The 27253-nt window shown below is 38.5% G+C and overlaps 1 protein-coding gene across 2 annotated transcripts in view; it reads left to right on the top strand.

Moving 5' to 3' along the window:
• Positions 1 to 15541, top strand: part of STAU2 (staufen double-stranded RNA binding protein 2) — a 168656-nt gene extending 153115 nt beyond the window's left edge. For both annotated transcript variants that reach the window (XM_032674434.1, XM_032674442.1), the window contains 2 exons: positions 13494 to 13582; positions 14428 to 15541. In XM_032674434.1, coding sequence (XP_032530325.1) covers positions 13494 to 13582; positions 14428 to 14521 — 183 coding nt within the window. In that variant the 3' untranslated portion in view covers positions 14522 to 15541. The remainder of the gene's footprint in view (positions 1 to 13493; positions 13583 to 14427) is intronic.
• The last annotated feature ends 11712 nt before the right edge of the window (positions 15542 to 27253 follow it).

The raw sequence follows: 27253 nt of genomic DNA on the forward strand, positions 1-27253 counted from the left end.
AAATAATCCAACAAAAAGTACATCTACCACTTCACAAAATGCACAGGAAGGTAGCTGGTTTTAAATGATTTTTTATGAAGACTAATCCTTCACCTCAAGACACATTTGCTAAAGAAATGGTTGAATTTGTGTGTAAAATGGCAGCACTGAACTAGGCAGGGGAAAAATATGTATTATGAGACTTTTCTGCAATGCTGTCATTTAACTTGATCGCTGGAGTGATGAGCCACTGAAGGTAGGTTATTTTATTTCACGTTAAGAAAATACCCAAATACCCTCACAAGATTTTGAGGTAAAAGGAGAAGCAGTGAAGTCATGTTATTGCTCCTGTATTGCAAAAAGGCAGGTTAAAATATTCTACTTTGAAAAAAGAATATTAAAAATATGAATAGAAGCTTGAAAAGGCATAGGAGGGAGAGAAACAGTATTTGTTTTGTTGCTAGAAAACCAAAGTGTTTCCTTTCCTGCTTGCTGTATAATAAAGACAAACTTTGGGGCACTTGAAAAGTATTCTCATACCTGGGATAGAAAGCTGAGTCAAAGCATAAGGCTCAACCTCTACTCTTTTGTACTAAGGAGCTAGACAATGTATAGCTTTCATTTTATCCACCAAATTCAGCAGCCTCTTCCATGTTTTTCAGATTGTGCCAGAATTCTGAGGTCCAAGTGGTAGGTTGGAATTTATGCATCTATTCTAAAATTTTAAAACTCTGTAGAAGTCCTCTTTTTAAAAACTAACCTTTTCATTTGCCGCCTTCTGTCAGAACATACGTGATGCTTTCCATACACTAGCTCTCCCCAAATAGTGGTTTTATTTTGGAGTTCACCTCTAATGCCAGGCTCTGAGAGGGGACTGCCAGGGACTGTTGGATGCTACAGGCTAGTAAGGAATGTACAGGAGCTTAACAGCAGGAGCAACAGACCCAGGTTAAAAATTCAGTGACCAGGAACAAATGTACCTTTTATTTCATCTCCCAGCTAAAATCCTAGATACAGTTTATTTGCTTTAAACTTTTCTCCTTTAGTAGAAAAATCTAAGCTTAGTGTTTCTTTCTAATCATATCCACTTAAAATGGGACAAATATGGCTCTATAAAGTAAGCTAACACAGAAGTATTCTTTGTTTAAAAGACTTGGAAATTGCTTGATGGTTAACTATTAAATGGTATCTAAACTACCTGGAATTTTCCCTGAAGAAGGTCATACCTCTACTGAAAATGCCAAAATCAAATTTAAACCACAAGCGATGGAAATGTAGTGCTGGATGATCTGAAAATCACGAGCTAAATGTATGTCTGAAAATTACTGAACTTAAGTGTTTTTTCAAGGTGATACAGCAACTTAATGGCAGGATCACTTTCTTTTGACTGAAACAGATTTTTTATCCCACAAACACATCAAGAGTACAAGTATTTTCATTGACTTTGAAAAAAACTAGAGACCTATTGAATTTTCTTCATGGGGAAGAATCAAGAAGTATATGACTGTGCCACACCAAGTACAGTGTTTATGTATTGCACTTGTCTGTGATATTTTGACTGGAGAGTCTATCCTGGATCTAAAAAAATCTTTTTTCAAAAGTCATACTTTCTCATAAAAAGTTTTTTTCTTGATTTAGTGTTTTTCTGATGAAGGATTTTGACCAGCTCTTCTCTGGACTCCTAGTTGAGTGTCTTATCCAGCTGGTCATGCGTGTCCCCCAGAAAATATGTATGAGTCCCCTTTTTAAGTAGTAGCAAGGTCTGCAGCACCTTTGTAATACTGATGTACTTTTCTTCTCGAATTTGGGGTACTGACATAAAAAGTCTGGAATGAAGGATATGGTGTTGTGCATACCCAAGTGAAGGCAGGGAGCCAACAAATGCTGTTGTAATTACAAGTGAACATTCTTGTATCATAAAACTGCAAAGAAAAAGCCATAAATCAGAGCTGGCCTGGTGGTCCCTGGCAGCAAAGTGCAAAAGATTTGAGCTCATTCCCTGAGCTAGCCAAGAGTGGGATCCTTATGGCAGCAGCAGCTCATTCCAAGGGAAGGGCATTCCTAGTGTCTCCTGAGTGATGGTCATGAAGCAGTGATTTTGGTGGGAGTCAGATCCAGCCTTCAACCCTGCAGGAGTGATAGTCTGAAAAGTGCTGGCCATTGTGGAAAATAAAGCAAGTTGTGAAACAGAGGAATTTTGTCTTCAAGAGCTTTTGTGTGTGCATTTAGGAGCCTGCTGCTTTCAGTGTTAAATCTGCGCTATTGTCCAGGTCCCACATTGGATCACTTCTTGTTGTACTTGAGCACATAAGATTATCCTTCAATTTAGGTGTTTAGTTTCATGTTTCCATACACTCACTCATGACACCAACTGTGCTAAAACTTCTCTATGGGCATTAGAAAAATGCAGTTAAATTAAATAATACTATCCAAAATGTCTCTAATGAAGTCCCTGTCACTAATGAACATGGACCCAAACTTAATCTTCAGTTACAAATGGGGTTTTCTTCTATCCTGGGACATTTTTCCTATTTTGTTTCTGTTGCTTCACAAGGATGTAACTCTTTAAAAATCATTGATCTGTCTGAGTAATTTACTAATATCAAAAATAAGTAAGTAAGTAGCAGGAAGGTAGGAAAATATTAAAGTTGTTAGCATTGGGCAGTTTTCTAGAGACTTTCTTTAATGCGAACTCTGTGTGTGTGTGTATTTCCTGTCCCTCTGAAAGATGTGGCTTTATCTGAGCCCACATTTAATTTGGGATTGGCGAAATAAGATAATGCACTGCTGTTAAAATGAAAAAAAAAATAAGAAAAATAAAAAAAACCCTGAGGGTTTACAAGTGATTACAGCAAAACAAACACCAAATTGACATCTGGACAAACAGCACTTGCCCAGCAATGGTAGTCAGCTACTAAGAATGCCCAACTTCCCATCAGATTGGTAAGAATTTATAATTAATAGCACATTTGGGGACTCTTCTGTAATGAAACCACAATTTAATCTGCTGCCTTGATTATGGAGGAGGTAAAGGAGAGAGGACAGAAATTCAGTCTGGCTTTGCAGAGTACATTATCTCCCTGTTGATAGCAGTACAAGAGTAAGACAGGCAATGTTTTCCAGTATCAGCCCATACACTGGTTTAAAAGGTGCAGTCCTGAAAGGTGAAGGGCTCTTTCCCAGACAGATGTGACCCCCTTCAACTCTGATAAACTTCCCGAAAAGATGAGGGAAATCTGTACCGCACAGGATGTGCTCAGCACATTGAGGGATTGAGTTAGTAATGTCCCTGATAATTGTGGATACCTCATTGTAGGAGTCAGTTTTTATTTAAATTTTTTTTAATAGGAGTATACACATCTGTCTTTATACCCAGCAGCTTTTCTGGCCCACAAGAAGTCCTCTGTGAATTTCCCCAACTGAGCTCAGTGGGATCTCTGTCAGCTGCAAGATTTATGTCATCTTTTTCAGTCCTGAGAACTGTTCCTTAAGCTTTTCACATCTGGATTTAATTGGAAAGACATTAAAAGACATTAAGTGTGCTGCAAAAGCATATTTTAGAGAAGATCTTTATAGACGCTTCCATTAAAGGAGCTGATGGTTGTAGGTTGAAATGGGATGAGGACAAGCCATCAACAGTTAGCAAGGACAAAATTACATTACAAACTACTTCAGATGAAAAGTTGGTCTTGTAGCTCTTGGGCCTGACTCTGATAACACTTCAACTTCAATTAGGAGAAAAATACCAGTTAATGCAGTGTAAAAATACTCTGAGATCAGAATCAAAAACTTTATCCTTTTGGAAACACTCAAATTTCTAAGTACATATCATATATGCTAAATATAATGCTTTTAGCTGTCAATCTAGATTTGGTACTTTGTTGGATGTACAGGCACGCTTGTAAAATGAGACTTGGAGAATGAAGAAGGGAATTGGTCATTAGGGCTCTGGAATGATCCTTCTCTGAATGCCGATATGAGGGCCACAGGAGTAGAGTTACACAGAAGCAGAGATAGGATACAATTTAGTACATGGTCTTCACTACAGATGTGGTAATGCAAGAATCTACCACCCTAAACTCCCCCATTGTTCCAGCTACAATGTGCTGCTTCAAGAAGCCAATGGGCAGTGCTTTGCATTAAGTGTAATCTATTGCTTTTGTCTTCAAACCAAAGTTTCTAGTCATGTTTAGACTGACATGCACTTAGAATTTAAGGAAATGGCCTCAGTATGAGAGAACAAATATTCTTTCATTCAGAAATTGATAAAACAAAGAAATCTGATATATATAGGAAATTGCTCCCATGTCTAAATCAAAGTATATGGTCTTTATACATAAAAACATGTGAAGTTTAAAGAAAAAAATGGTAGTTCTGTTAAACATTGGGGGAAGTGGGAAGTACTCTTTACAATATTCCAGAAAATCGAATATGTGAGAGGCTCTTACCTGTCCATTTCTCCTAAAGGGAGTCCTTTTCTCCACTATTTCATGGAAAGTGCCTAGCATTATTGGGAAGATGATAGCTGGATGGGTGATAGCAACAGGCATGAGGCATTTGAATTAAATGGCTGTGGCGTAGACTTTTTGATTTTCTATTGTTAAATACCTTTTTTCAGAATCTCCCTCTTTCTATGTTGAGCTATGACAAAATGCATGTAAACTACTAAAACTGATTCTTACTAAAACTGATTACCTGACCTTGGGCCAGCCCTTTGTGTGCTTATGCACTCTCTCTTCACTTCAGTTTCCTTCACTTTAAAAACAGGAATAATAAAACTACCTCTGTTCCTTAGTGGCATTTTATCTCACAAAGAAGAGGATATTTGCAAGGAGAGGCAAAAAGTATTTAAATATTAGTGAGTGTTTTACAGGTTCAGTTTACTAAGTGAAAAAGTAATCATGTTGATATAAGCATTGAGTAATTAATAGTTTGAACATTATTGTATACAAATTTTGGTGTGGATCTCCATGAATGCATGAATCTTTTAATATCCCTTTTTTTTTTGACCACACTGCACGAGCATTTGCCTAAGAAAACCATGTAAATAACAGAATAAATACTTATATCTTTTTTAAATACAGCTCAGTTTAGAGCTGTAGATAATTTTGATCTAAGATATCTAGCTACATCTACACTACTATGTGTGTCAGGGCCCATTCCCTTGTTGGGAATAACATGGTCTTTGCTTCATTTGTGTTCTGCTACCTATGCAGAGAAGGCAATGACAGTGATGTCAAAACCAGGATGGAACTGTGGAGGTCAGACAAATGAAGCAGATTGTATATTGCAGCATATTTTAGAAGTCACCATGAACTCACACAGTTGAGAACCTCAATACACCTTTTTAAAATGAAGAGGTGAAAATCTCCTGCAATACATATAGGGTTAATGACAGCAGACTTGCAAATCTATTGCAATGATGTGGAGAAATGCCTACAAATAAATAATTAAATAAACCAAATTGTTCTGAGAACACAGCTGACAAGGATATTTTCCAGCATCAGTGATGAGAGAGTGATTCATGGCCTTTCTTCAATGCTGGTGCAGGATTTTGCCTGAGGATATACATTCTGCTGTTTTCAGTTTTACGTTTAAAGCCGTGTTTCTTAAAATCTCCAATAATTTTTTGTCTGCAGCTTCTCAATCATGCTTGAGTGTTGTCTCAATGGCATGATTTAAACCTCTACCTACCTATACAATAATTGACCATCTAAATGCTCTCATTTGGAAGTCTCTAATTATTGAAAGCACCTATATTACTTAGATATCTATCTCTCTCTAACTAACGAAAGTTAGTGTTAAAGTACTTTTTGTCTAAGGATATAAAATTAGAGGCAAGATTAATTTAAGATTAATTGCTGTCTGGTGAAATTCTGTTGTATATATGTAGTGTAAATGCTTGGAAATTTAATTTTATAATATTTTTCTTCATGTTCATAAGTAAGCTGCAATGATGCATGATTCTTTCTGTATTTGTTCTTGAAATTGCAGCAATTGAAGCAATTGAAGAAAATATGTGAAGTTTTAAATTTAGAAATAAATTTACTTTAAAAGAACTTCTGGATTTCTAGACAAAAACTATAGAACATACACTGAAAAAATACTGAAATTATCTGAGAAAAGAGCCTTTTTTAAGATTTATTTTAACTGCTGGTACTGTGTTCAAATTTTCACACCTCACTTCAGCATTAGAGGATGTAGACATACCTGAGCAGATACTGGCATTAAACCTGAAAGCTCTTTTGAGATGTTCATGAAGAAGTGCCAACTTACTGTTTTCCAGCATAGATTGCCATGCAGGCAGAAGTCTTGGTAGCACTTGAGTATGTTGCGCCTCGCAGCTGAGAATATGTGTGTGGGAGGAGTCTGAGAAGACACAGATTTAAGACCAGCCCCATACAGTCCAAGTCCCATCTAGATCTTTTAGCAATACCCTCTTCTCTTATTCCCATCCACAAGTAAGAACACAACCTAAACTTGGCAATTAGACTAGCCTCTCTTTACCAGATTAATCTCTTATACTAGTGTAAACTTAATTATGTTTTGACTTTCAATATTATTTACGAAATCCTCTTTATACAAAAGCATACCTTTTAATTATTTTTAAATTTAGGTGCTTTTCAGCATGTTTTTCTCTCTTTGTGACTGGAAAAAATTGTACCACCTTTAAAGCAATAGAACTGTCTCACCCCAAATGATTATGCAGCTCTTTCTTGGGCTTTGAGAGAATGCATTGCCATTCATTACTCCTGGAATTATTGCATAGTCCCAAGAATGGTGGTCAGATCTCTAGTGTGGTGGTTCACATGTGAAAATAAGCCATGCCCAATTGACTCTCCCTACTGTTAGAGACCTACCTTTTACTTAAACAGATAAAGTAGATGAACTTAAGTTGAAGATCAAAACCTATGGAAATAAAATTCCATGTTGAATAGTGTATTTCACTCCATTCACTTCTCGGAATATTAGGAGGTATGGAGGAATGAGTACACGTGCAGTAAAACTAGGTAGAAGATGGTGACATGCATGCTGTTGTTGATAAATGCTCTGCTTAATATATTGGAAAAATTATTCAAGAACAGTTAATGCTCTCTTTAGGATTACCCCTGAAAGCTGCAAGGTCAGGCAGTACATGGATTGTGTGTCATTTAAATTCTGGCTGCATGAGTTGCCTGGGGGCAGCTTTAACTACTGTGTGGGACTTGTTCTAAGCTACATCTCTGAATCATCATTCTTTGCTTGAAGATAGTGTACTACTCCTAACCAAGCTCTTTCTCTCGACAGGTGCAATCGGTAGCCTTAACTCTTGTGCATATCGGGTGACTATGCCTTTGTGCAGAGATTAATCAGCTTGGAAAATGCTATTTCCATGTAAACTACATGAGTTAATCAGATTATAACCTTGTGTTTTTCATGCATATCATAAGCTGTGTGAGGAAAGAACTTAAAGTCATTTAATTAAGGTTTACACTGTGCGCTGTGAAAAGTCTTTCTGAACTGAATTTTCAAACAGATGTTAACATTGGTTCACATGAAATCTAATCAACTGGAGAGTACAGCACATTTTCACCAGACTGAAGAAAGTGGTGAAAAATCCTAGCAGAAGTTATTGCTTGCAATATAGTAAATTCATTTACAACAGAAGCTGAGGGGAAAAGGGATTCGCTTGCAATATGTAATTTTTGTTTAGCTTGTATGTAGCCAACCTGATAAATCCAAGAGAATTAAGTAGATATGTTAAGGAGTCAAATTTTGTCTACTTTGTGTGTATGTATATAAGTCTACACAAGGAAATATATCTTCCTTTTGTGCATTTCTGTATACATCAAGTGTGGTCAAGTTAAAGCCAGGTGGCAGCTTAGTCAAAATTTTCTTCATCAAGAAAAATCAAAAACAATCACAGAGAACAATAATTTTGAATACATACAAATTTAAATAGTTGATCAGTTTTGGGACACCGAGCCCGCAAACTCACCTCTACAGCTATGATATTGTTGGGGTTTTTTTCAATAGCTTTTAAACGTGAAATTTAAATCCACATATTAAAAAGTCATGAAGTGCATCTCGTTACTGATGCAGACAGCTTTGCTGCAATGTTATTGCACAGCTGACATTGCCTTTTGAGGCCTCAATAGTCAGGAAGAGGGGAAGAAACTCACTGATTTGGGGGACAGTTTTCCTCTTGACTTAGAAAACAAATGAATATTGGTTTGTTTGTAAATACACTTTTTACCAGTTTTGTTCATGCATTAACTCTGCTCTTGTCCAGGCTTTTGACTTGCAGCTGAAATCAAGGACTAGAGTTATATCTGTCTGTCACTGGTAACCTGGTATGCAAACATGTTCTCAAGCTTAAACTTGGGCAGCAGGCAGAGAAGTGTTTATGTATATGGCATGTGACTATAGGCAATATCACCACAATGAGTCATTTGACTCTGCAAACCTAGTCCTGCACTAAGACCCAGCTACTCAAGACAGTAAAATTTTGTCCTTCATGACCTTCTCTGGACCCTGACAATTCAGTCTTGCTGTTTCTGCCTATAATTTTATGTCTTCAGAAAACACTGATTAAGGCCAAGCTGAATATGCTTTTTTATGTACTTAGAAAACTAATGTTAGGAGACATATCACCAGTGAACTAACAGTATCAAGCAGTGTGTTTATTAGGATTGTCTTAGACCTCCTTGGTAAAGTCAACTGGAAGGGCCACGGAGAACAACAAACTTTTACAATTTTCAGCTTCATGGAATAGGCTGAAATATAATATAGATTTAAGAAGAAAAACACAAACCACATACTGTGCTAAAATAAACATGTGAAAATTTTATCATGAGGATGTGATCTTAAATGCACATGGGCTAGTGTAGTGCCTGTATGCTGTTCTTAGTAAAAGAATGATCTAATGTTACTAGACTGTCATTATAAGACACTTAATCCCCAGAGTGAGAAACAGGAAGAATATTTACAAGTTTCAGTGCTATTTACTAATTGCCAATTGACTTGAGGAAAGCTAAAAAATGACTGGAAACATCCATCCTCATCCTGATACACACACATACTAATAATGGAAATGGCAGCCAAGACAAACAGCTAGCAGTGCGGTGCATCCTGTTGGCATCATATTTTTGGCACTGTTGTAGCTACACAGAAAACAAGTGATACAAGTAATGTGTAAGGACATCTGTTCTGTAACCTATGGGGTTTTGCTCATAAAACAATTGTAAAATCTTCAGGGGAGAGAAAAATTTCTCTGTATCTGTGCAGATGCTCTATTGTAAGAAAAATATCAATGGAAGGAAGTGTTGAGCCTTTAAAAGAGGAAATTGTTCACCAGATTCACTGTTGAATATTCCATTATTTTTTTTCCTTTTCATTTAATCCAAGTTATCTGCCATTCTTAAGTTATATTTAAGCCAAGTGGTGTAAATCTATTGGGACTATATAGAATTGAATCATGGATTAAATTAGCCTGGTGTCTGCATGTAACTCTTCTTCACTGCAGATTACTTGAGCTCTGTGTCACTCTGCTGACTATTCAGGTCACAGCCTCTCAGCTACCAGCTTCCTTCCTGAATCCAGCATCTTCATGTCTGTCTAGGGGCATGACGAGGAGAGGAGAAACATTAAAGACATCTATTAAGATCCAAAGTATTGTTTACTCACACGCTTCTCTTAGCTTTGCTGATCATTCCAAATATAAGCAGGCTATGGGAGAAAGAAAAGGGGGAGTCTTTAGTGCACTGCAAGGCTCTGTCTACCATTCCTGTACTACCCTTCAGTTATATCCCATGAATGGACATTTTAAAAAGAGAAGAAACTTTCCCAAAATTCAAATCTTGTTGCAAATGTTGGGTTATAAGTAGTTAGGCTTCCCCCACAGGTATCTTATGGAGAGTAAGACATGGTTCCATGAAAAAGAAATTAGATCTCATATAAACCTGGAACACATTAGGAAACTAGAAGATAAAGAGAGACTGTAAGGTGTAGGAGGTTGGGAGAACCCAGTGAAGAAAAGTTTAGCTCTGGGAGCTAGGAGCAACAGGGTGGGAGAGCATTCAGCAACAAGAAAAATCTCAGAGACTTGGGTAGGAAGAAATTTCTGAAGAAGAAGAGGTGATTGCCTCTGCTGTAAAAGAAGTCATCGCTCTGGAGTGGGTAGTAAGGAGGGGGAGACCAGGGGCCTTCCCCAGGGAGTAGCCTGGGGAAGACGAGCCAGAAGATGCAGGGAGCTGAGATTCATTAGTGAGAAGCACGAAGTTTTGGAGAGAGTGTTGGCTTTGAAAGCAGCAAAGGTGAGAAGCCTAACAATGAGCGATGGTGTAAAGGGTTGGCTCTTCAACAGTGCTCACACAAACACTGATGCCTGTAGTTGGGAGATCAAGAATACAGGTACCAGACTGCTTTCCTGCTGCTTGTCCCCTCTGATATTTGGCTTCACAAATACAATAGGTCTGAGATCTTACCTTTTATATCACATTTCAGCTTGGGAAAGGCATGGCTTGAAGAAGGGTGAGATGGAGAAATGAGACTGCACCATGTTACGAGCATTAGCATTTGGAAGTTGTGTTGGTATGAAACATGCTTATCATTACATACCTCGAAATGTATTTTTATTTTATGTTTCCTCTGATTGTTCCATATTTACTTTATTGACACCTGTATAGTAATGATCCCTGCTTACTGGCAACGAGTTCATTATTTTATATTGTAGTACTTCTTCCCTTGGTGTTAGAAGAGGAGAGGGACCCTCTTGATCTATTTCTATTGACATAGTGGCTAATATTCTTCCAGGAAGTTCCAAAGCAATTTTGCTTGAAAGCAACCCTGAAAGCTTCTCTGTAATTTATGTGGGATGCCTTGCAAATAGCTATTTCTGTGAGTAAAACAGTAGTAACAGAGATACTCATAGCAATTCTAGAATTAGGAAGTTTGGGTCGGTCTAACTAATCTCTTGATGATTTGGGGATTTCAATTACCCCTATTCAAGACCAGACTGTTCTGCATATCATATGATCAATCTGTGATTTAAGCTTGAATGAAACTTTATGTGGCTCTACTTCTTACCTGCTGTGATCAGGGCCTTTTTATCCAAGTCACTGTACAAACAAATAACCTGAACATGTAGTTCTTCCACAACAAGTTTACAGTTCACACATCAGACCAGGAAGCTAAGAATGGATATTAAAAAGTAAACAAGGTGGGTTGAAAAACATATGAGGTAGCAGTTTAACTGTGTAGGAGGAGCAGGCATCCCAGCTTCCTTCTCTCCTTACAATGAAACCTGGTAGTGGATTTTGATTTACCATACACGAGAAGGAAGGAGATTCTGATAGTTTTGCTGATGAGCATTGGGGAAAAAATGAATATGAGAGGACAGGAGATTCTTGGGTGCCAGTCTCTATCCATTGGATTGTGTGGTTCTCATAGTTGCTAACTAAAGTACAAGGAAGCACAGGAGTCCAAATCACTCCCCATCCTCACATTATGAGTAGAGCTTGCATTGTGATGAAAAGGACCCCAGGGAGAGGAGAAGATGAGAGAAGTTGGGATGAAGACATGTGTTGGATTACTGGAAGAGAAGTTGAGAGGCGAGTAGATGAAAACCCTTGTTGCTACTGCAGAAATTATTGGGATTGAAGAGTGATTTTGCTGTGCAGTCAAGATCAAGGATGGAAAGACCTTATAGATCTTACAAGGTTTGAGAATGCACATCTGAAACTAAAAGGGACACTATAAGGTAGTAAAGAAAGAGCTGTCTTGTATTTTTATATATTTGTCTTGCAAATATATCAAAATGTCAAGAAAACCAGAAGAAATGAGGAAAGAGAGAATTCACTCTCTGTGGAACTCAATGGGTGATAAAAGTAAAGATCCAGTAAAGGGAGGAGTTGTTATTGAGGTGAAGCTGATGCTCAGCCTTTAGCCATTGCATAGAAAAAGGTTTAAAAGAAAGAAGTTTTAAGATGAAGGGGAAAATTATTGCAATGGATGTGAAGAAGAAGCAAGTGGAGAGCAGGTTAGCTGTGTCATACAGGGGACCCAGAACACATGGTAAAGGTAGAGTGGATTGTAAGTAACAGTGATAATCTGAGGTTTACCAAAAGACTTTATAAAATGTTTAGCGCTTTTTTTTCCATTTGTTTGGGGGGGTTTTTGATAGGGCAAAACCCATAAAACTTCTCAGATTAGAAAGATTCTATCTTCATGCACTATGGGTGGCAGTACCTTGTACAGCCTTCTGAAGCTTCAACGGCTACTCTTTACTATAGACAAATATGGGACGCATGGTCTTTTACTTCAGGACAGCCTGGCAATTTTTGTGCTGCTATTCATCTCACCAAAATACACATTGTCTAATAATATTTAAGTTCTATAAACATATGTTTCAAGGGAGGGAGTTGTTGAGAGAATCCAGGCAAAGAATTAGTACAAAAGCAAATCTAGTAGTTCATTACAATGTCAGCTCCTGTTCTGGGAAGAGTATCTCCTCTCTAAGGGAAATGAAGATAGAGATGGATTCTCTCTATCCCAACAATTAAGAAGAGAGCAACTTCCAATTTTCTAATCAACAGTTGTTTCACCTTGAAGAACAGCACCATAGGGCCTGCAGTCAATTCCACTGCTTGAGGTGTTACCTTAGGGCACAATGTCTGTGAAAAAGTTACCTTTTCTTTCCCCTGTTGTTAGTTCTGAATGCATCTTAGGTGGAAGTGATTAAAATGCAAAATCCATTTTGCAGTGCTGCCTTACATTTCACCTTTGTGACAGAACTGACCTCAACTGTTTTATTGTGCTAGGTGTTTTTACAAAGTCAGCCACGTAGTGTCAGAGAGTTTCATAAACAACCTCTGCTGAATTAATTACAAAACAATCATTTGTCCTTTACTGAAGGAGATAGAGGGGAAAGAAGAAGCGGGGCTCGTGGAGATGAGAGAGAAGGTGGTCGATGAAGAACACACTTGCACAGAAAAACTGATTGTTCTTCTAATCCTGATGCTTCATAATCACTTCATATTGGCTCACCCTGTTCAGCACACATCACTACATATGAATAAGACATCAGGCTGTAATGTTTGAGAGCCGATATTGGAGTATTAGTAGTGTCCTGCTGAGTCTCTTTCCATTGCTCACACCTTCTGCAAACATTTGCAAGACAAGAGCTTGTCTGTAGGAGCTCTAGAAAGTGTGAGTTCTAGGAAAGCACATAGGGAAACTGGAGAGGCTTTCTGGAGAGCCAGAAAGGCAAGAACTGAAAGTATATCATGTTCTTTATGTAGGTGATGAAGCTTGAATTGACACAAATTGGAGTCACGCATATGTTCAGGAAGAAGAAAATATCCTCAACCCATGCACAGGCTGGGTTGAGTACCCACTCTATTCGCTCTGCAGCCTAGATGGCTTCGATGTAGAGGAAATTAATTAAATTTAGTTTATCAAAACACACACCTTCCTTCATTTGGTGTTAATCCAGTTGTGTCACTGGGTTTTTTGACAACTCATTTTTTCTTTAGGCAGCATTAAGTGCCTTGAAACAGTTTTCAGAACAAGGACTGGATCCAGTGGAAGGGGCTATGAAAGTTGAGAACGGATCACATGAAAAGTAAGTACCATTTAAATCCTCTTCATTTTAATGCCTGTGTGGCATAGTAGATAAGAAATGTTAATTAAGAGCTTAGTTGCCCTTTTAAACCTGTGCAAAACTATTTCCTCTGGAATTTATATACAGTTTGTGACAATTTGAGAGGATAAACACAATTTCAAGTTTAGCATTACTGATAATGTTTGCTAATGAGCTATGAGACAGTCAGTCCTCCTATGGAAATGCTAAAGAAAAGGATTTTCTTTTCATTGTATGGATTCTGTGTAAGTAGCATAACATGATTTTTGTCAAATGTGTTGTAGCACATAATATTGCCTGTAAATAAGGATAGCTTTCTGCCAATAAGTCCTTATGACTGCTAGATGAATTTTACCTCAGAGAATTTAAAAGTTTGAATTTCTTTCAGGTCTTAAAAAACTGTGATATGGAATATTGGCTTTAAGTAGTAAACAATAGAAGCAAGTTTCACACTGGATTTTCATTTAAGAAAATGGGATTGTCCATCCAGTAAAGATTTTTCTTCCAGCTGCTAGTCTGTTTATGTAAGAAGGTAGTCTTGTGTTACTAAATAAATTAGGAAGTAATAGAATAAAAGAAGTAAGACTAGAAGTGGCATTTGGAATTTTCAATAGATATATTGTGGCTATTTATAAAATAATTTAATCAGAAACGTTTTTCCATATGATCTCATCAGCATAGTATTTGAACATAAATATTGTTGTTTCACTTTAAAATGTTACCTTCCATGGTGACCTTTGAATCTCATGTGCCATCTGGTAATAAACATGTCTTAAAGATGTGCAACCCTGAACCTTACCACTCTTGTTAATGTATTAATCTTTCAGACAAGTCAAGCATCTGGGAGAGAAAGCAGACAATAAACAGACTAACTCAGGCACCATTGCTCAGGACTGCAAGGATTCAAAGGCTGTCGTCTAGGAGCTTCCCAGCACCCACGGCTGCCACTGCATCCTTATAAACCTGTCAACACGCAATAGGGTGTATGTGTACAAGGAAATGAATGACTAATACCATTATTTGAGTCTTATGTGAAGACAACACTATTCTAACACAAGAGATAGTATACATGGTACTGTTTATTCAACTGTGGAAAAAAATAAAATTGAACATTTCCCTTAGAACTCAAGACCAGAGTATAACTCAATTGCCCAGAGGCAGAAGAAGTCTGATTGTGTTACTGGAGGTTAAAATAACAACTAATTAGAAAAAAGTGTTAGAAAAAAAAAAGGGAAACTTTAAAATTTATTAATATTGAGGAAAACAAGTCAGCATTGGTTCAGTTATACAATTTTTTGTAGTGTAGTTTTAAGTTCAGCTTACTGTTTTTTAAATAATGCTTGAATATTTTAAAATTAACCAATGACAGTGCTGTGAGAATTGTAGTTGTTGTCTTCATATATAGTCATACAGCTTATCTTTTTATGCAGACATTATGCATTCTTCATTCTATATGAATATGTATGACTTTAAGATGCACTACTCAGAGTTGTATGCAAACAGAAGTTTAAATCATGACAAGTATTTGCTTAACATGAACAGATGTTAGTTATGATCAGTCTCGATATACTACAGGAAAAAAGCAGACATGGTATTTGATTTTCCTTGCCATAATTAATTAAAGAGGCGTCTTGCCTCCAAGCAACATTTTCCCTTTCGATTCTGCTCTCTGTTGTGTGAAGCACATCTACACCCCATTCTGTGTGTTGTATCAACCTACCGTTTGCATCAACTGAGTGTTTTTAACCTCTGCATTCAGACCAAGAGCAAAAGGGAGGACTGCAACATTATCATGCCAAGGATGGAATACTGTTGATGTAAAGATCATTCTTTTGTGAAAGGAGTGGCAGCAGAGATAAGACCTGTGGCTGCTCTGTACCAGCATATTTCTTTTAAGTGTGTGGCCAAATGCAGTAAAACCACATCAGTTCATGTGTACAATGACAGTGTCTTCTCTTTCTTTATCATTCACATGTAGACAACTAAGAGAAAGAATTGAAAAGAAAACAATTACCAACTAACAAATGACTGGCTACCACACCAAAGTCAGGGTTCAACCTACCTTTTGTCATGTCACCACCTTCAGCAAACTAACTGTGTTAGACCAGACATGCTGGCATTTAAGTCAATTTTTATCCGAAATATGGATGCTTTATTTTATGCAGACCTAATGTAACAAGCATAAAGCTTCTCCCAGCTGCATAACAGTCACAACAACATTGCTCAAGATTGCTGAAACATGTAAACCAGGGATTACAACCCAAGTGACTCATGCAGGAAAGTAGACTAACAGCAATGTAAGGAAATAGTGCAAGATACGGTGGCATTGATTCACCTCTGGCACAGGCTTTCAGGGTAGCATGCCTCATGTTCTCACAGAATCAGTGGATGGAGTTCCTTTTTTCCACTTCATGTTTCTCATGGGTATGATTCACTCTCACCCCCAGCAGATAAGGAGCCTTTGTACTAGAATTTTGAAGTTTTCTAGGGTCTGACTTCATAAAAGCGTCAGGAACAAGCTGAACCTTTCAGTTCCCACAGAACTGGGAGATTTCCAGAGCCATTTGGCACCTGGCGGACTCAAGTTATTCAGGCAGCAGCATACAAAAATAATTAGCTCTTGCACACCATCTTTCTCAGGGATATGTTACCTGCCTAATTGGCAACTGGAGAAGAAATTCTGCTGTTTCACCTCATCAGAGAGCTCAGAAACAGGCTCAGTCTGTGTTTTAGCAGTACCTGCTAGTATGCAGAATACAAAAGGCATTACTGTTCCCTCCCACAGAGAATAAGAAAAAAAGGAAGAAGCAAAGCCATTCCTTGACAACTCTGTCCAAAGGGTGAGAGGCTGTGCTTACTGGGGAGAATGTGACAAGGAGACTGGCAGTGTGGTCTCCGTGGCATTGACAGAACCGCTGTGGTGTGTTCCCTCTCCCATCACTACAGAGGAGCCCTTTGTACTGGTTTGCTCAGAAGCTTGACACTGGGTGCCATTCTCTAGCTACAGACAGAAAAATGTGCCCAGTAAACTTCAAATTAGTTGCTTTGTTACAGGTGGTCTCTGCATTGAGCACCAGGCTTGCTCCAGTGCATGTGGAGTGCAGCAAAGCGATGTTTGCCTCGCTCTAAATGAGCAAAATGCAGCCAAAAGCATGCAACCAGCTGTCTGAGCCCAAGAGGGCTCATTCAGCCCCTCCAATCAGGGCAACAGTAAAGAAAGAGTATCTCTATGAAACTGATATTTCAGATTCTCTTGCTGGTCAAAACTGTGCGTGATTCTGACTCTGACATAAAACAAGGCAAGTAACTGAGTTGAGGGGCTCATTTTTTTCTCAAAACTATAGAAACATGAAGCAGTCTGGGGGAGGATGGTCATACAGTAGCAAGTTTTCTAACTATTTTCCAAATGCAGGGTTTACTAAAGATTGTTGTAATCACAAGTTAGCAAGTCTGTGCAACCTTATGTAAAATGCACATAGATGGCAGTCTTAAAGCACCTTTCAAGCACACAGGTTAAAAGCTTTACCAAAGAGACCCCAATGCAGGCTGACAGAGGTTTTTCCTGGAATAATCTGAAGAAAGCATTCCCTACTGGTACCGATGGTATCACAAAGACCTCTGTATGCAGCTCACCAAGATACTGCACCTGAACACCATGATGTCATTTTGGTGTCATTAAGGCCTCCGAGGTTTCTGTGTCAAGGAAGAGCTTTCAGTTTGTCCAACTGCAACAATTCTTTTCTCAAAGAAAATCCTGGAGTATTCACACACGTATACAGGAATGCACCTTATATGTAGTTTGGCATTATCACTAGCAACCTTCCAAGAGCTTGAGGGAAATCCTTGCAGCAGAAATGTTGTAGCAGCCAGTGGACTTGTCTCCAACATTCCGTCTTGTTGGTTCACAGCTGTTCCTCTGATTTCCTGACCTGCCAGTATCTGAAAGAGGCTGGGGAGAAATTAAATCCGATAATACAAAAACCACTTTATTTTCTTCCAGTAACCTGATAATTTTTTAAATTTTTTACTTCCTAAAATAAGTACATGTGGGACAAAGCAGACTTTATGTCTAGTTTTCTTTAATAAATAGCTAATGATGGACCCTGGAAGGCTATCAATATGTTTGAATGTTATTATTAGTTCTAAAAGGGTTGTTTACTTTTCTGAGAGCAGTTAATATTTTTTAATTTATTTTTATTTTTTAGATTATACCTTCTTTGAGGTAGAGTCTTTGTCAAATCTCTATTTGCAAAGCACCAAGTATAGTTTGGTTCCCTCTTCTGCACACATCCTATACATCTCATCCCGTGTCTCAGAGCACTTTCAAAGATGATCAAATGCCATGTTTTACAGAAGTGGATCTAAGGTGCAAACTGGTGCTTAGGAATAAGGCAGGAATAAGGGACAAGGCCTAGGATAGGCAGTTTGCCTATCTAACACACTATTGATGGCACTGTGTTCAACACTTTAAGGACTCAAAACACTAATTGTCATCAATTCTGGAGCTATAATACTCATTAATCAGGAGGAATTATGTCCTAGAGAAAATAGGACCCTCAGGTATCCTCTCAGAAAATCTTCTCAACACCTTCCAGGAGTCAGTGAACTAAGAACCTGCACAGGAAAAGGCTCCTCACTGAGTGAATGGGGTATCTGATATGACTCGAAGGATGGGAATTCACACAGTTAATTTTGTATCTGAGTTGTCATCTTCAGTAGCACACTGGCCTGTCAACAACTCAACACATTCTGGAAGTTTCTCTTCTGTACAGTGACACATGTAGCACTGATTTCCAAAGGGACAGATGTGCTGCTTCTGACAAATCCAAAACATGGCAGCATCGGGGCCATAGAACTGGAAAACAGGGTGCAGATATCTGTCCCCAGCCATCCCAGCATTCACCTTTGATTTACAGTGGTGCTGAATTTAACCCTCAGCTAGAATCCTCACTGAATTCTAGCGAGAATTAAACTGGCACGTAATTTCCTCTGATCAAAGTCATAGCCATAGGATTTAAAATATTTAGCGCTTATCAGCAGCATTTTTAAAGGGTCTTTGGTTAACAGTAGAGAGGAACCTCAGGAGAACTCGTTTCCTCTGCCATCTCTCCCCTCTGAAGCATGAGGAAAGGGCTGCGTCACAACAGATTTTGAAAATCAGTAGGGGAGTAGTTGGGATGAATGACTCCAGGAATATGGAATATCCTCCTCCTTGGCCTGAAGTGACAATGAAATTTAATCCTTCCTAAAGTGTATGCAAGGCCCTTGATCTCTCTGACAGTGCTTTACTACATGCATTTTATTGGTGGGTGGTGCTTGTTGTTGCTCTTCTTTCCAGCTTACTCCAATTCCCCATGAAAGAGCAGAAAGTTTCCCACTTCCTGCAGTGAGAGTTGAGCAAAAATTTTAAACTGGATTTGTTTTCCAGTTAATAGGCAGAGGGTTGAGGTTTTGTTTGCTTGTTTCAAAACAAAAAAAAAATATATTAAAAAAAATATAAAAAAATATGCTTGGTAAAATCTTTTTATCCTCTCCCAGCCACATCCACAATTCTCCCACTCTCAGCTGCACCCCATAAACAGGTAATATTTTCTTTGCTCAAACAAGAATGGCCTTTACAACCCCTGAGAAAACTGAGCAGACAGTGGAAGGTGATTTTTAATGATGGTGAAGACAGGGACTATGTCAGAGCCCTGAATACAACGTGACATGATGATTTTGTATGCTTTGGGGGGACATTATTCTGTGACCAGTGAGAAAGGGTAGCAACTGTCTTTCACCAGCTTTCCAGCTCAAATATGGCAAGTTATCTACCCTGGGCAATAGTGTTCAATGTGTATATTTGGCATAGCTCCCTGAGGACTTCTCTAGAAGAGCTGGAAGGAGAGAAGCATGTCCTGAGTAACAGCCTTTCCCTCCTCACAGCTGATGAACCCCAAACTGAAGCCTAAGGTAACATCAGGATGAGACACGGGGAAATGCTGCTTCCCCTCTGGGTATTTACCTCTCCTGCAGGTCCCTTTTTGTTTGTAACTGCATTCCTGAGGCGTGATACGAGCTGAGCAAGTGTGTACGTCGGTAGATGAGATGCTTATGAAGTGTTTTGGTGGTATGATTTCTATTATTCCACATGAACGACACTGACTTTTGTTTTTGATCATGCAGCTTGTTATTTGCTTTATGCAGTTAGTCATGGTTGGCTGTGCACTTTTGTGCATGGCGTTTTAACTCCATAGCACTTCAGTACAAAGGAAATTTAAAAAATAACAATAAAAATGTTTCTAATCTGTTCTTAATTAAATAGATCTCAATGATTGATTTATGAGAAGAGGGAAAGCAAAACAGACTGGTTGCTAACCTGAAAATATAACTTGTCTAAGGCTCAAATTTTCCTTTATTTATGATAACCAGGATCTAGGGGAGCCTGAATACCATGGAGTTTTATCCAACAGCACACAATAAATGAGAAGAAAATTAATATGGATAAAACAGTTTATGCTTCTCAGTACCATATATTAAATATATATTTGTGCAGTAAAACAGATCACCTAAACCTGCTTATTTACTATATTATATGTGTAGTATAGATTTTCTTCTTTCTAAACCGCTGGTAGCTGTTGAAAATGTTCAAGGGCAATAATAGTAAAGTCAATGTCATCTAATTCCCTGTTTTAAAATTGCCTGTTTCCAGCCCCCACCACACCCCCAATTCACTGTATTTGAACCGAGCTGGAAATAGATTTGAATTTTTAAAATTTATTTGGGTTTAAAGATAGGAGGTCTTCACATGTGGTTCAAAACAAAGAAGACATTTTTAAATATGATAGGGAAAAAGAAATCAAAATGTGACATCTGTCTGTGGGATAAAAATTGGATTACCTATTGCCTAAAATAGACCTGATTTCTTTTTTTTTGAAACTGAAAGACTGAGCTCATCGAGGCATTGCTGAAGACGGTAGATGTTTGTCCACTGACTTAGCAGAACATGACTTTAACCCAGTCTTGTAACCCCAAGCCATGTAGCCAGCTGGATCCAATATAACTGTGATAACCCAAGTACTTAAACTGAACTTTCTTGCCTTTCATTTTTATAAAATGACAATTTAATTTTATAAAATGACAAAATGCACACCAAACTTGACTTTCTACTATACAGAAACAAAATACAAAGTAAAAGAGTTGCAGAAATTTTTTCTTGTTAAGGAAGAAGTACCCATCCGAGGTGCAGCACAGTAACTATACTTTGACCAGCTTTCACATGCAACCTTATTAACCTTATTAACAGCCCCAGCTGTTATATTGCTGGGGTTATTGATAAATGAATGTTCAACTGCACTGATAATTGGTAAAGTTGGGAAGTGTTTACAGATGCACTAGAAACAGGGTAGTTAGATATCTGGTAAGCAGAGACTACAGCTCCAATGTAGAGTGCATGTTAGGAGTAAACAATTACATGAGCACAGAGAAGTAATAGTTCCTTACAAAAGAAAAGTTGCCCAGCCTATGGCTGTGCAGTCAATTTATGCAGCTCACTTCAACACAGCTACTCTTATTATTGTGAAATACTTGTTGCATGTGAGCAACACAGCACTGTGTTGCTACTATTTCAATGTTTCTTCTAACTCATAGACAAAACAGCTCAGGGCCAGAATATTAATAGCACTGACCTAGTTAAAATATAACAGAAAGGATGAGATTTTCTGATGCTTTCTGAAAATGTGATCCCCACTGGATCACATTACTGGGCACAATTATCTTGAATATCACCTTTGGAGTCACTTGGAAACTGCTTTTGAAACACCAGCAGATCTATCAGCCTGTTGTGAATACCACAAAAATAAGTGGCTTGTTGAAGAGAAATGACACTGTCAAGGCGTTGACACCCTTATGTACAAAATTTTCTGGAAGATTTTGCAGGCAGCTGAAGGTTAAGTGCAGTAGACTTCTGTCCCTTCCTTCGGCATCAGTGGTATTCCTAAATTCTTCATTTGCACAAGATCCAAAGCAAAAGTTTCCACACAGATTTCAAAAATATTGTGAAAATGTTTTTGTGAACAAGAGTTTGTGAAATCAGAGACTTAATAGCTTTCATGATTTTTTTTTTGCTAATTTCTTCTAAATTTTTAGAAGTTTACTAAAAACCTCTAAGAATCCTTACCCAAGCAAAACATGGTTTGTGTTCTTTCTACAGATGGAAGTCCTTCATATTTCAGTTAAGTGATTAAGACAAAATAGCAGTTTTGCAAAATCTGTAAAAAGGTACTGGCTTTTTAAAATGGAGCTAATTTTTTCTTATATATTTAACGTGTATATCATTATATATGCACCCTATACTTAAAAATTATATATACACTTGTGTGTTTCTGTGTGAATGGATTCAAACTACACATATTTCTGTGTCTATGTACATGTGAATATATGTACACAAATGATCTGTCTGCCAATTTGAAAACAGAAGCACCAATGTTCTAGATACACAAATGTTTAAGTGCCTTACTTGTGACAAACTAGTTATGGAAAAATCTGTATCCCAGATTTCCCATGTATAGGTCAGTTTCTGGGCATGTTCAGAAGCACTTTGCTTAGCCACATGAACAGTTTCCTACTCCAGACACTTTGGAACTCTGAAGCTGGATGCTCCCTTCCTCCCAAGGAGAGGATACCCTGTCCTGTAGATGTTCAGGGATTCTTACTGGTTTGGGCAAGATACAAAGTACTGGTGAAGGACGAACTCTTGCCAGTAAAAATCTGCTTTTTTACTCAGTAGTCTCTGCTGAAACTGTGTGTCATTCATCTCTCCAGCTTAATTCTGAACAGATCTATTCAGCATTTACTACATCAGCAAGAAAGGAATACTGTTTCTATTACCTGGTTCTTAGGTACTTGCAGAGTAGGATAGAGACAGTCTGGTATTCCAAGAATTTTTCCTTAAAATACCAATATTAGCTAATGAAGAGGCAGTTACATTCACTTTTATACTTTCTGAACCACTGAATATTTAATTACTCTGTACAAAATGGAATGGTTTCCATGGAGATGTAAAGTAGCCCAGTGACTTCCATGTTTTGGTGGTAAAAACATTTTTTGAAGGCAGAAAAGTATATTCTACCTGCTATTCAAAGACACCGTCAGTGCAAAAAAATTTCATAGTAATCTCACCCTGTGCATCTTACGATTCAGTCTGGTTTGCAAAAGCACATGGAAAGTATAGCAGCTGAATGTGATGTACGTATGTCACCCTCCCCATAAGGAAACAGAAGTCTTCTTTCTGAGAAGGAAACTACTTCTTTCATGACTACTGTGCTTGAGGGATGAACTTCCCTCTTATCAACAGGTGATGTAAGCCTAAGAAATGTATGATTATGACATATTCAGTATCTTTACAAAAAGGCTCATTTTCGTGGATCCAGATTGCATCTGAAGTCAAGAACACAAGCTATTTGTGTTCTAACAAATAGCTTAGGTTTATTTTCCTTCTTGATCATATTAAAAGAAAGGGAGGCCTTTGTTTTTCCCGTTAACCTGGAAGTTTTTTGTTTGATAATTTCGATCCATTCAGATTAATTCCATTATATTTCAGAGAGGAAAGGGTGCAAGAAATTTGAGGACTAAAAGGTTGAGTCCATTGGAAATAAAATTAGCAGTTACTTTATTGCTTAAGGCCTTCACCAAGGAACAGTTTGTGCAGCATTGCTGAAAGCCAAAGAAATCTTAACACAAAGAGTCAATAGTTTGATAAAATCCAGACCTCCTGTTTTATGCAATTAAAGGTTACACAGGGTGATAAGAACTTTAATTTACCTTTGAGAGATATTCATCAAATTTTGGTTAAACTTAAAACATGCTTCCTGTGCATTTCTTGCCAGGTAAAGGTCTTTCAATGTTTCCTCTGGTGCAGAGGAAGAGAAAACACTTCCCTAAAATGAGGTGAACACCATGAACTCAGATATGCTATCAGGTGGCTTCCTCCAAACTCTAATTCTGTGATTTTCTTTCTAGCAGCCAGAACAGCCAGTGGTACCAATTCCCATATGTGCTAGTTTGATGTGAGTTCTGTTATTATTAATTATTTATATAGCACTGTGCGTGTGCGTGCATCTTTATAGACAAAAGGTAATATCCCCCAAGAGCTTGCAAACCAAACAGCCCAGGGGTACAAACACTTCTTTAGCTTTCCTAGAATGTACTACCTGGAATAATCCAGCAATGTCAGTGGGCTACTTAGGTGCTGGTAAGTGCTCTGCTGGGTAGGAAGTGTTTGCAGGATTAGGCTGTAGTTAAACCATGAAGTGATGATGGGTGATGAGGGAAAGGAGGGCAAGCATTCCAGCAATAAGATCACGCTGTTGCTTTAGTTATAATTAAGGTGTCAAGGGGCTAGGGCATTTTTAATGTTTTGTGTTATTTGTGATCCTGTTACTGAGGAGGAAAAGCTCAGCTTTATAGGCCACACGGAAGAAGTGAGCTGCTGAGGAAGAAGACTGGCTTCAAGTGAAGGGAGAGGCACAGCCTCTTACATGAGGAAGAGGACTCCAGAGGTAAGGAGGAATGCACAAGAGGAGATGCTGACCATATGCTCGCAGAGTCTCCTTCCTCTGCTGCAGCTAGCACATGTCCACTACATCCTTGAGAGCTTTTTTTTTCATTGAGGGCATTTTCAGAAGTTTCCCAGTACATTTCCAGCTCTTGGCAAGACCCAGACACATCTGTGACATTTAGCTGATAGCCTCCTTAGTGAAGGGAAGATTGCCAATGGATCCTTGTGCAACTGTTTATGCTACAAACCAAAGCATACAACTGCCAGTTTCATTCTTACAACAGAGAGAGCATTTTTCCTCCTTAATTGAAAGTGTGGAACACAACAAAGCCTTTAAATACCGAGAAAACAACCAGCTGAAACAAGTAGTAACAAAGACATCAAGGATGACAGGCAGTAGGCCCTCTGCCCAGTGAGACACACAGCCAGGGCATGCTCTATTTTTAAAAGCAACCTACAGACTTTAGGAAGAATATAGGATATAGAGGTCAGGGGAGGGGTTGTTGTAGGATTGCAAGGAACTTCAGATAAATACATCTGTGGGAAGGGGATGTTGCCTTCTGAGTGAAGGCATGGGTTGGGATGTGTCCCAGAGAAAGGCAGCAATAGCAGAGAGGGCTGAGTCACTGGACTGGTCTCAGTGGAAATCTTTTCTGGAAGGTTTTTTCAAGTGAAGACTTTTGCAGAGAAGTCTGAGACTGTTGATCTGTGGGCACAAGCCTGCAGCAGAGACAGGGTGAGCACCAGCCCGGAGCAGCAGCACCTTCACCCTACGTGGAGCTTTACAGATAGGCTGGGGAAAAACCCTGCATTTCTGAGGGGTAATGTAGGAGCTGTAAACTCACTGCAGTTTTTCTTTCTGAGAGGTCCAAGAGTTAAAATCTGGAAGAAAATAATTTTAATTATGAAATTAACAATATTGTGGAAATTAGCAGGGAAACAAACAGGAGATTAGCTTTCAGTCACTTCTGCAGCATGAATATTTTGAATTTTCTGCATTTTGTGGGAACTGAATGGGTGTCACAATGGTTAAATGAACTGAAGACACCTCGCCCCTACACTTGGAGGGTGAGGATGGCACTTGCACAGAAACAGACGTCACCAACCCTCAGTTTTCTGAATCCCCACACCCCCACCTTAATCCCTCTGTGATTTATGAGACTCTTCTCTTTCCTGAGCTAGTCTGTGATACGTGACTAAATTTTTTCCATACATTTTTAGGAGTTTTTAAATAATTCTGACAGATCACAAAGGGCACTTGAAGCAAACAGATACGTGTAGGCAGATCCATAGATTATGGAACTCAAATACTCTTAATTTTCTCTGCTTTTTTTGGTGTTTAACCTGATCCAGAGAGTATTACTCTTTTCTCTTACAAGTTTCACATTCTTAACCTGAATTTTTAAACTTTCTTAGTAATATGCTTTGAATTCTACATAAAAAGAACTGGCGATGTAAACAGCCAGATCTTTCCTGATGGGCAAATCTTTTACATATGACAAGTATAAGGCTGGCCAGGAGATGGTTTGGTTCTGAGCTTCTTTTCCTTACTGTACAGACAGCTTTTGATGTAAGAACCCCATATATGTTTACTCAGAGCAGTTGACACTTGAGATCAGGCTTTTATTGGTACAGGGTACTCTAGACTGTCAGTCACAGTGAAGTGAGCCATTGTCCTCACAGGTAATTAGCATGCCTCTCCCCTCACAGAGGCATGTTTTCAAAGCATGAATGGCGTCATACATGCTTTAGCTGTAACGCACACAGAATACCATGAGAGGCACCACCAAGAAGCACTCCTGCTCTCTCCCGCTTGCTAAGACAGGGCTGATGCTTCGCAGTCTCAGAGGTGGTTCCTCGTACTTGCTGACCCTCAATAGGCAGCTCTCAGTAGGTGCTTGACATGCTGGAATCAATGGTGACTCTGTCTAGTATTTCATTAGTTGTGGCCAGGTCCTCTGTAGCAGAGTGGAGGGTCCAGATAGATTAAAAGACATGCATTAGCTCTGAACGAGGGAGAGAATGGTCCTCCAAACTCATCAGATGGCTGTGGTACTCTGCCAACAGCCCAGGGAGCATCTTGGCCCCATGACGCAGCCAGTGGCCAAGGGGAAAATTCACTGGGAGCAACTGTCCTCACCTTCTTCCTTCTTACCCTTGAGAATAAATGTGACATGGGACATCACCTTAGACCAGGCAAATATAGTCTTTGAGTGCATTTCAGCTTCTGCTAACATCACTTCCAGACTGCAGCTATAGAATTTTACATCAGCTTTTGTACTGAATTGCCAACAGAAATCCCGAGAGATGCAGTCTCAAAAGTATGCTTAAAGAGGGAATATGGTCTGGATGTAATTTAGCTGCCATTGCCCAGCCATTCCATAGATCCCTTTGACTTGTGACATTAAATATATGGAGCAAGCACATGAATGGATTAACATACGTGGTCCTATAATTAGCTATGTTATTAAATTTGCTAAGTAGTTGGGGGGAAAGGGACTTGTTTGCCATCTGTTTAAAAAGTATCTCTCTTTCCACTGAAATCTGGATATAAAAAACCCCAGACATGTGGGCATGACTGCCTTACATACATTACTGGGATTATTTCCCTTGAGTTAACCAAAGACAAGCATGATTCATATACCAGTAGAATGTTGTGCCAAAATGTGCACAGCATTTTTTCACATAACGTTCCTTTTCCTTTCCATTATAAATTATGAATCATGTAAACATCATGAATTACAGTTTTGTTGGTCTGGTTTTTTTATTTTTTTCACCATGACCCTAAAAACTACTTAATGGAAGAATAATTATACCAGACAGTATGGTAAATTCTTCTATGAAAATTATTTTTTAATTCTACTCTTGTCCCTATGTAACCACACAGTCATTTGTTCTAATTTCCCTAGAAAACTTGCAATAATCAAACTATGATTTTAGAACCCAGATACGCGCACACACACATGTACACCTTTCCACTACTTTGAACACAAAGCATTTTGGTATCAGAAGAAAGAAAAATTGGCACTAGCTAGAAAAGAGATCCGCATTTATATAATCATTAGCCTCAGCTATGTGGAAATTGTCTAAAGGTTGAACTCTAAATAGCTTAGAGT

This window comes from Chiroxiphia lanceolata, chromosome 1 (assembly GCF_009829145.1).
Source record: "Chiroxiphia lanceolata isolate bChiLan1 chromosome 1, bChiLan1.pri, whole genome shotgun sequence".
NCBI classification, from domain to species: domain Eukaryota; kingdom Metazoa; phylum Chordata; class Aves; order Passeriformes; family Pipridae; genus Chiroxiphia; species Chiroxiphia lanceolata.